The sequence below is a fragment of the Coptis chinensis genome, chromosome 1 (genome assembly GCF_015680905.1).
Source record: "Coptis chinensis isolate HL-2020 chromosome 1, ASM1568090v1, whole genome shotgun sequence".
In the NCBI taxonomy this organism is placed as follows: Eukaryota; Viridiplantae; Streptophyta; class Magnoliopsida; order Ranunculales; family Ranunculaceae; genus Coptis; species Coptis chinensis.
Window position 1 is genome coordinate 16,981,122 of NC_141456.1, and position 10,420 is coordinate 16,991,541.

At 38.1% G+C, this 10,420-nt stretch overlaps 2 protein-coding genes across 2 annotated transcripts; both read right to left on the reverse strand.

The window, feature by feature from the left end:
• Positions 1-1,244: 1,244 nt before the first annotated feature.
• Positions 1,245-3,380, reverse strand: LOC147522561 (uncharacterized). Its single transcript, XM_086560294.1, has 2 exons — positions 2,548-3,380; positions 1,245-1,471 (listed from the first exon to the last, which is right to left on the reverse strand). The coding sequence occupies exons 1-2, from the start codon at positions 3,213-3,215 to the stop codon at positions 1,291-1,293; spliced, it is 849 nt and encodes a 282-aa protein (XP_086416420.1). The 5' UTR covers positions 3,216-3,380; the 3' UTR covers positions 1,245-1,290.
• A 644-nt stretch (positions 3,381-4,024) lies between these two features.
• On the reverse strand, positions 4,025-7,257 carry LOC147522562 (serine carboxypeptidase-like 17). Its single transcript, XM_086594192.1, has 14 exons — positions 7,037-7,257; positions 6,767-6,912; positions 6,620-6,696; positions 6,412-6,534; positions 6,104-6,206; positions 5,929-5,966; positions 5,699-5,800; positions 5,504-5,590; positions 5,239-5,382; positions 4,898-4,969; positions 4,688-4,818; positions 4,487-4,600; positions 4,349-4,394; positions 4,025-4,227 (listed from the first exon to the last, which is right to left on the reverse strand). The coding sequence occupies exons 1-14, from the start codon at positions 7,201-7,203 to the stop codon at positions 4,144-4,146; spliced, it is 1,434 nt and encodes a 477-aa protein (XP_086450318.1). The 5' UTR covers positions 7,204-7,257; the 3' UTR covers positions 4,025-4,143.
• Positions 7,258-10,420: the final 3,163 nt, after the last annotated feature.

Below are 10,420 nucleotides of genomic sequence, written 5' to 3' on the forward strand. Positions count from 1 at the left end.
GAGAGAAATCGGAGTGAGAGAGAAGGGGGTCAGGAAAAAGATTGGAGAAGAATAAGAAAAAGGGGTCGGTCTATGTATTGAAAGGGGTCAGACAAACTTTTATTCATATGCCGCTTCATGTCATTTTCTTTTGTCCCCCTAGCGCAAAATCACTTCGTTCAGCAGTGGGGTGAACTAAGCTTAAAGCATCTCTAGGTGGTAGTATCACCTCCCAAATTTTTCAAATTTGCTTCCAAAACTCGGAATTTCTTGGAATTTTAACTCTAGGTGAAAGCAAATTTGGTCGCATCACCTATCCAGCCGCATTCTTGTTCGAAAATTTGACATTTCGGATACGGATGCGGAGCGACAGTGGTAATGTCACGCGCCATTGCAAATGTCACCACAATTTTTTTTTTTTACTTTGACCAGTGGTAATGTCGCGCGAGTTATTTTTTTTTTTACTTTTTCAATTTGGTGTGACAGTGGGAATGTCACGTGAGTTTTTTTTTTTCAACTTAGGGGTGATAGTGGTAATGTCGCGCAAAGTACCCCTCTTCCAAATTTGCGAATGATATTTGTGACCACTTAGAATTGGTTAAAATTTGCGTCTAATTTCTCCAAATTTCGCCTTCAAATTTGAAGGAAATACTACTACCACCTAGACCTAGAGATGCTATTAGCAATATTCATGGTTGATAGAGGGAGAGAGAAATCATGAGGGGAAGGAGATGGAGAAGATGAAGGTGGTCAGACGTCCATCTATTTTAGCACTGCCACGTGTTCTTATTTTTTTTCCCCCACCTTACACAAAATTGCTTCGTCCTCAGATTACAGTTTGATAAATTATTCTCATAAATCATAGCCTAACTTTATTATCAAGACAGAATATTCTTATTTATCCCAATCTTACTAACTTACTAGCCATTTGGCCCGGCCTATGGCCGGACTTACTACATAGATAGCTAATTACTCAAAAACCTAAAATCAACTTGAATAAATAATATATGTATATTGATATCTAATGATTCATTGCATATTTTGTTTGAAGGGTTTATGTTTTTCTAATATTTTTTGAAGGGGATTGCAAACTCTCAAAACTTGATCTAGTAAGTGTAAAACGTACATATATCTTTTTTCCTCGGGCCGATACATCGCCAGATGAGCGAAAAGACAAATCGATGTCAATTTCAAATCTAGATGAGAGTCCTACCTTAGCTTTCTCAGCTGCTTAACGAAGCATTTGGACAGCTAACTTGGCGATTATATTGTAGTATCAATCCCATGAATGCATTTGGCGTTGGTTATAAATTAAAGTAGATATATGATAACTGCCTTTTCATTAGAATCATTTCGACACTTGCCATTGGGCAACGAAATATTTGACAGGCCAAAATCAGTTCGATCAAAGATAACCACGCGGTTGTTGTTTAGCAGTTGTATGTGTAGTGCTACTATCCCAATGTTGTTCTGTAAAAGCGTCCATTGGTTCCTGCAAAAACATTAGAATTCATAATGCAAATGGTTTTAAAATTTAAACTAAAATCAACACATCAGATATAGTTTGTTAAAATCATCAAAAGTGGTAAGCAAAAAACAACTTGAGTTTCAGATGTCTGGTGATCCACACAAAGAGACATGCTACATTGCACATTGATGCACATAACAAACAATAGATTGCAAAGGGCATAGAGTTTACCCAAGATGCAACCTTATCAGTAAACTGCAAAAGTTTCACCAGATCAGAGATCAGAAAAGCAAACCCAAAAATATAAAAAGTTAGTCCCTTTAGTCACGGTTCAATTGGGTTTATGTATGGCTCACCCTAACATTTTCAGCCTAAAAAAGCTTTGCAAGGCAAAACCGATCGTATACAACCAAGTAAAGTGAAAGATATTTTTAAATCCATGATGCAAATAAACCATTAAGTCACTGGACCTTCAAACGGCATAACCATAGGATGTATCAATTCAACAATACAAACTCGTGAATATTTTGTTCACTATTAATTTTTTTGTGGGAGATGGGAATATATATGTTATATTTATATGACCATCTCGTTTTATATCTCAGTGTACATCTCAAAACTGACTGACGAACCTAAAAAGGGAACAAAAGGCTGATTTTTCGTAAATATGATCTCTACACCATAAAGATAATCCTCACAAATGATCAGATATTTATTAAGTTGTTAAAAAGGCGCCAACCCTCAAATGAACTAAATTATTGTGAGGATTAACATCACAAAAAATCAGCATTAATTCCTTGTGTAGGTTCGCAGCCTGTTATCAGATGATTACAGCCTATACACAAAGATGCCCATGTATCCATTCCAAAGAAATATACATGCTACTAAAAAAACATGGAGCACAGGTCGATATATAGATGCTGCTAGATATATTCCTTGCTCAGGAAAGACGGCTGCAGATCCATAACCTTCCTGCAGGACATGGATATTGTAGTCGCAAAAGGTGTTACGTCTCAATGATATTAACCCAATTAGCTAAAAAACACATATGTATTGTTTACAAAAGCATTCAATAAACATAAAGAAATAATTAACATTACCTCAATGCCTGGAATGTTACTGATACGTCTTGCACATTGTTAGATATAGAAGTCAAATAGCTAAGAGGCCTGATGATCTTCACAATAGTAGACGGATCTACTGCATCTTCCAACCGGTCCCCATCACGTGCATTATCTCCAGAGGAATCAGCGTCTTCACCCACTGGTGCTTGGGATTGATGACCAGACCCAAATGCACTCCCTGAGTTTTGATTTTGATCCCCATTCAATTTATTAGAGGCTGAGTCCATTTTAAACCTTTTAACGGACCCAGACTTCCTCCTTTTCGCCCCAATGGAACGACTACTCTGAACATTTCCAGGAAATCCGGATTTTGATTGCTCACCTGCATCACCATCTTTACCCGAAGATCTGGTATCAGGAACTTGTATGGAAAAATTTCCGTCATCTAACCTATGTGTGAGCACTCCATTAAGCTCACCGGAATGAGGGTCAGCTACATTTACTTCTTCACTTTGACTCTTTTCTAGACAAATGTGTGTATCCCCATTCTCAGCCAGGTGGTCAGTTGTACCCGCATGAGCATAATCCATTTCTTTGTCCACATCGCCGGCATAATTTGGACCCCTATTGCTGTAGCACAATTCCTTACCCACATGGCCAGCATTGTTTGGACCCACATTGCCATAACTCAGTTCCCTGTCCATATTCCCAGAGCTCTCAGCTGATTTACCTTCTTCAACTCCATCGAGTGGAATAGGATGTGGTGAAGTAAAGCCTAGGTGGGTAAACTTATTATAATTTACTTTAGCAGAAGGTGAAGTTGACACACTACGCTGTTGCTTCTTCTTGGGTTGAGGTATTGAATTTCCTTAGTAGTTAGTCTCAAAGAACCTTATGACTTCTTCCATGTGGTTTCGGTAGAATCCCTGCATCACATTTTTTAATTTGTCTAAAGCAAAAATGATAGTGTTGAAATCAATATCTTAAACTTTCACGCAAATCTGTTTCCACTATTACCTCCAGATATCCAAAAACTCAAAACTCAAAAACCCTCACTCTAAAACCTTCAACAGTCAACATCAGTAGAAACTCCCACTTTCTCATTCCCTCACACAGTGAAACTTATTAAGCAACACAATTTCCTTGGTATTCCTTCCTGCCTCTTTGTAAGTCTTCGATCAATAGCAATATTTATGTCGAAAAATGAATTGTGATGTATCTAAACTCTTTTCTGATACACATCTAATTACTGCCGGGAGAAGAATAAGAGAGAAGTTTGAAGAGAGGAGATAAGATTTAAGAATGGAGATAAGATTTAAGAAAGAGGTTTTTATCTACTTATCTATTTTGGGTTTTTATGTATTTTGGACTACGAACAATTGAAATCCCCAAAAAAAGGCGTAGAATTCATTTTTTTAGATAAAATCTGATATGTCATTCTGAGAGAAAAAAGGGGGGCTGACGTGTTTCACTGGGAGCATTCTCAACTACTGAGTATTAATGGTCTTTGATATCATATAATCTGTGATAATCTTGTACAACACTATTACATATAACCATCTTCAATCCACATATTCCTATAGTTACGAGATCAAATTGATGAATTTCAATGCATTATGTTACTGTTTGAAATTACAACGGATTGCAATCTATCCACCTCTTAAACATGGCAAAGCTCTCCTTAGGCTTGTACTCTGCAGCCGTGTGACCTGCTCCCTGCACAAACAGACATTATGTGAGTCATGTGTCTCCTACGAACTTCCCTATTCTTAATTCTTATCCTCACTAATTGGGTATGAAAACATATCGACACGTAGATTTAGAGGGAGTCTCTTGCCTTCACAGTTGCATAGGTCATTCCATTGACAAAGGTCCTTGTGTATCTACATGCAAGTAATTGAAATCTCAGTGACAATGCAAAGCACACAAAAATGTGCTAATATACAATTAATTAGCTTTAAAGATATGGACCAACCCTGCGATTTCGCGATTCACAAACCACGGGCGCCAATCATCGGCTATGGACAAATTTAGCAATCGTATCCATGATTCAGTAGAGATATGTGGGACTAACAGATCATGATCCCCACTGTACGCACATAATTGAGCACGTATTAGTTAAAACAGTAAAAAATGTACAGGAAAGAGCAAGTGGTATTTATTGATCTACCTGTACCTGTATATTAGACTCCTGTAACCTCTGCTGCTGAGATTGCGATGATATTCAATAGTGGTTTGTACACGTATATCAGATTCATAATGCAAGAGCAAGTCATCATTGCACCTAACCCATTTTTCTATTGTTCCCTACTCATACACATAATAACACGGTTAAATTCCATTCCTCTAGTTATTGCTCCTACAGAAATGTATGTTTATTTCTTACCTCCCTGATGTGGAGAGCCTTTCTTACACGTTCGTCATTCGCCCACTCTTCGGATAGCATATAACCATACCTCTACAGACACAATAGGATATACTTATATACGATTGATGTTAAATATATACAGATTTTAGTGCTTGAAAATTTATTTCAGGAGTTATTAGATATAGAGCACCTCCATAAAGGCAATAGTATGATAAGGTTAACTAAAAGGATAGAATACTAAATACACAAATCTTGTCTTTTTTAAAGTGACCGACTCTCTGTAATATATAGCTAGTTTCTAAGAAATTATTCGATCTCTTTTCAAAATTTTTTTTTTTTGCATGAATGCAACCACATACCCTGCAGGTAGAGAAAATTGAGTCTTTGTACTTCCAGATGCTTGCAAGTGATCGTCTAGAGCGCCTGGAAACTTTTGGTTCTGCTGAAAAAACAGTATAACAAGACGGCTCCAAAATATATGAATGATTTATTCCTGAAAGACACTGAAAACACAAAATTTTCACATCAAACGTTGTATGGATAATATCATTATACTAAAGAAGAGGTGAAGCCTGGTAATTAAGAACAGATCTGTAAAGGGAAAGTAAAATAGATTTTCCCTACCTCGTTGAATGCTTCTTGATCCTTTAAGCACTCCATATTCGGTGAACTAAAATCGGTGTACCCCAACTTACAATTTTTCTTCATTGACTGAGAAAAGAGAATCGGGTGGAGGGGTGTGTGGATGACATTTCCAAGTTAGTCGAAATTGTTCCCCATCAAAATAATATCTATTGTAGAGTTTTGTTCATAAACAACCTCGTATAGTTCTTCCGATATAAGCCCCATTCTATGAGCAAATGGGATTTGCGCATCGTTTTCCAAATATGGACTTGTGAGTGGATTACCAAGAAAATATCCCTTCATAGAAACACTCCGAAAACAATGAAATTAAACATTATATATATAACTACTATGAAAGATTCACAAGAAAATTAACAAATATTGGTGCCTATGAAAGGGTTTTACAGAAATTCTGTTATGTATACCTTGAAGTTGAACTGTGGCTCTTTGCCAGCTTCAATCCCTGCCATGCAAAAGGTGTGTTCAATTGTACTTTTGTGTAATATAAAGGCACTAACAAAGTAACAAGAGGTGTAATTAATCACAAATGCCTGATCAAGCATGAAAATGTCATGCTTATATATGATTTACGGGACTTACCATTTACTAGCTCTTCAACAATGACCGGGTTGACGACACCAGAATATGAATCACCACCTATGTACAGTGGGTTGGAGAGGAACTGAGGATGGTCAGTCAACCACTGCAAATAACCCGTTGGACAATTATTATACAAGGTAATTTGTCTGGTTAACGAGTGGATTGACGCGATATTGCAAAACACGTACAATGAAGTTAGGAGCCAGAGTAGTTATTTGAGAGCACATGAACATGCTAGATGTGAATATGTGATACAAATATACAATTATGACTTATCAGTTCCACATAACGGAAAGATTGGTATGTACATTTTGCAAAAATTGATTGGTATGTCGAGCTGATATTGTGTCTGAAATCAGGAAGCGTTCTGCAGTCCTCCAGTATGAAAATCCCGTGCCAACGGGTGCATCAAGGAAGATCACGTTGGCAACCTGAGTATTCCTCAACACAATCAAAACAATGCATACAACAAAACATCATTCTTTTCATGGACAGCAGAATGTTAGATATCCAAACCTGTGTCCAGGAATCTGGGTTTAAGACCAAATTGGGTAGGCTACCATTGCTATCCGCAGCTTTGAAGTATAGAGGGCCTAAAACATCCATAACACGTACCATTTAAGGATTCTAATGAAGTGTATAGATAGAGATATTAGATTGTACCGATTTCGTAAGTGATTCCATATAAAGCAGTGCACCCAGGGCCTCCCACAAGCCAGAGCACAAGGGGGTCTTCTTTGGGGTTTCTCTCCGAATGGATAAAGTAATAGAAAAGCTGCACATCACCCCTCTCACCCACCCCTACATACCTACATTATCGATCGTATATACATATACAAACTAGATTTGTAAATAAAACATATTCTTTGTTAAATTTCATAAAAAAAATTATAAAAAATAAAAAATAAAAAAAAGAGAAAACAAACAACAAACCCAGTCTCAAGATGGAAAGGAAGAGGTCCTTTAAATCCAGGAAGTGATCTCACGGTGAAGCCAGATGAGACTGCTGCTCCTGACCATGTTAGCACCAATACAACAATCAACAACACATGAAAAATTGGAAGCAGATTTTTTCGACTTAAGTGACACCATTCTGCCATCAGCCCGTCTCAACGTAGAAGATATAATCTTCTACTTTCAAGGTTTATCACTTTCTCTACAACCCACCCACCCACCCACCCCCACCCACCTTAACTTTGCTCAAAAATATAATATAGTGGTTGTAAGGGAGTAATATCCTCATTAAAGAATATTAAGCACGCGTTAAGCATAAGTAGAGATCGCTGCGCAATCAGGACGTCGTCCTCCAAGATCGAATCGCGAGCAGCTCGCTTTATGTAGGTGGTACACTCCAGCTCGCTCAAGAACGTTCTAAGAAGACTGAACGACCTAGAGTGGAACGCTTCGGATAAAGACATTTTCCTTAATCCAAGGGTAATCATTACCAAAGTCATATCTGTACTTCCAATTACCGGGAATTATGAACTACTGCACCCACTCCCAATGATCACCGCCTTTCTACCAGAACCAACCTAACACTCATTTGTAATCTCCACCCTACATATGTACAAGGGAGTACACGTGTCTCAAAGATCAACACTCTCTGGTGCCTATAAATACCACCTACATGAACTACGTCAGACCTGATTCTTCTCTCCCCAAGAATCAAGAGAAGATATGTAGGTAGCTCGCTACTTAGCGAACTCGGTCTAACCCGAATCCAATCCCCTTCTTCTTCCACCTGTATATGTAAGGGAAAAACGCTCCTTTACAGTGGTAACTATTCCCCCCAAAAAAGTTCAAATAAATAAATAAATAATAAAGGATACTACTGAGAATTATTGCTGGTAGGCAGCCCCTGTCGGAGAATTCTGCATCCGCCCTGACCCTACGTTCTTAATTATCACTATACTAGGATATACCCGTGCCTACGGCGCGAGACCTCGACGTGACTGGGGCGCTATCCCGACAACTCATTGCGCCTTCGGCGCGAAACAACACATTACCCCTTCGGCGCAAGGCCAGCCGAGCCACAACTCACGCCTTCGGTGCGAAACAACACATTGCCCCTACGGCGCAAGGCCAGCCCAATTGCCCATTATTCATAAGCCCAATAGCATCAATTAGGCCAACCAATTGTGCAATACCATGTCAAATTTGGAGGCCCAATAGTTTATGGGCTAGCCCAACCGCAATTATTGACTTTTGGCTGATTTTTGGATAGATCATATGGTATTGATTGCACAAACTTTTCAAGCACTTGGATCTGCCAAGTCATATTTTGGTAAGAATTATTACCTACTTATTTATGGGTCTTTTGGACCCCACACTTCCTTATTTTATTAGATACTAGGGTATGCCCGTGCCTACGGCCCTCGAGGCGTCAACGTGCTTGCGGTGCTACCCCGACACTCGATATTTTAACGTACAACACTGATCAACTCTTCAGCGCCTTAGGTGCTACCGTAAACGAGACATAACACTAAGAGCCTATACCTAGTAGGTGCTACACTTGGTCCATTGTTTGTTGTGACTTAAGGTCCTAAATAGTTAAAAGCCCAACATATGCATAGTCCAGTACAATGAAGAGTGGATCACACACAATGAAGAGTAAACAACTCAAGGCCTGGAATACATTGGATCTGCCATGTCATAATTTTTTAGAAAGATTTGTAGCCGTTGGATGGGGCCTTTCACCCCACACCGTTTTGTTTTGTTAGATAGAAGATAGAAAGAAGATTTCCCATTTAACTAGTATACAAACCGTACTTCTTCGCACCGGTTTTCCCAAAGTAGCCCGTCCACACACATAAGAAACATAGGTTTATGTGTTAAGAATTGGATTCATTCTTCAACTCAAACACCATATCTTAAATCCGACTAAGTTGTGAACTTGTGATAACAATGGATTGCATTTCCATACGCATTTGGCATGTTCTAGCTTCCCGTTGATCTCCGATCTCCACATAGATCATGGCAATGGCTGTGCTTACGATAATGAATAACTATTCAACTACTTTTCTCCCTCTTCTTCTGTTTTCCTTGGTTTCATTGTCTCCAATTATTGCAAACATTACCATAGGTTCATCTCTTTCTACTTCATCCACTGAAAATAGTTATTGGCTCTCACCAAAAGGCAATTTTGCTTTTGGCTTACTCCTTCAGTCCTTCCCACTCAAAACACTGGAGAGAATCATTCCATGAATGCATGACCTTGAGATTATGGGTTATTTGGATTTAAAGGCAAGTCTATCTGTTTCATATCCTAAGATGTTTGGAGGGCAGTTGAATTAGAAAGAGTAGGGACGTGAGGAATTAGGAGACTGGAGTAGGAGAATTAGAAAGAGTAGGGGGGATCTACTGTTAAAGAATAGGTTAAGGGTAGTTGTGTACTGTCCTATTATTATTATTTTTTGTTAATCATCATCATCATCATCATATATATATATATATATATATATATATATATATATATATATATATATAAGGATCCAAAAGTACAAAGCTTCTTTCCCTATCCAGAATGTCCCCAAGCCATAGAGGTGGGTTCTATATCCATTCTGTATGCATAGGTAAAGACTTGTCATGTGTGGCAATAGAGCTAGCAGCTTTATTTTTCTGCTTGCTAACCCAGATAATATTTACATCTTCTAAGGAATACAAAATAGCTAATGCATCATTAAGTAGTAGTTTTGAGGTCCAAGATATACTCATTTCCTCCTTCTTGTTCAAAAAGTTGCTGACTATCCTTGAGTCCACTTCCACTTCTAGTCTTTGGTGGTTGAACGTTCTGCTCCATATGATTCCTTAGAGTACCCCTTTGCTTTGAGCTTCCTCTGCTGTGAGGTCTGTCCTATGTTCATTTCCTGCAGCAATAAATTTTCCATTATTATCTCTAAGAATAAATCCATAAGAAGAGTTATTGTTTTCTGAAAAATAGGCATATATATTAAGTTTGACATAGGCCTATTTAGGAGGTGTCCACTGTAGAGTAGCAGGAGTAATATTTTGTACATAGTTATCTTCATTATCATAGTTCATGGGGTCAGCAAAAAAACTTGTGACAATAAGAGAAATCTTATAAAGGCTAGGCTTCTTATTTGTATGATAGACATCTCATCTTTCTAGCCAAATTTCTCAGTAGAATTTTGTCCAAGTTGTTGTTTCAATTGGTCAGTTTGGTGGAGGAGTATACCATAAGTCAATCCATTCTTGTACCTGCAAGTACTCAAAGTGATTTAGTCTTATATTCTAGGGTGTATAATACCACAAAGATTGTGTGAAATGACAACTTAAGAGCAGATGGTGAATAGATTT

What these genes read in the sequence shown, in the direction of transcription:
- LOC147522561 (XM_086560294.1), bottom strand. Translation starts at nt 3,215, where the DNA reads ATGGACAGGGAACTGAGTTATGGCAATGTGGGTCCAAACAATGCTGGC. An exon ending in GTAACATTCCAGGCATTGAG is followed by an intron (nt 1,472 to 2,547) that starts GTAATGTTAATT and finishes ATGTTTTTGCAG; the next exon opens with GAACCAATGGACGCTTTTAC.
- LOC147522562 (XM_086594192.1), bottom strand. Translation starts at nt 7,203, where the DNA reads ATGGCAGAATGGTGTCACTTAAGTCGAAAAAATCTGCTTCCAATTTTT. An exon ending in AGCCACAGTTCAACTTCAAG is followed by an intron (nt 5,801 to 5,928) that starts GTATACATAACA and finishes GTTTCTATGAAG; the next exon opens with GGATATTTTCTTGGTAATCC. An exon ending in CAATTTTCTCTACCTGCAGG is followed by an intron (nt 4,970 to 5,238) that starts GTATGTGGTTGC and finishes TTGTGTCTGTAG; the next exon opens with AGGTATGGTTATATGCTATC.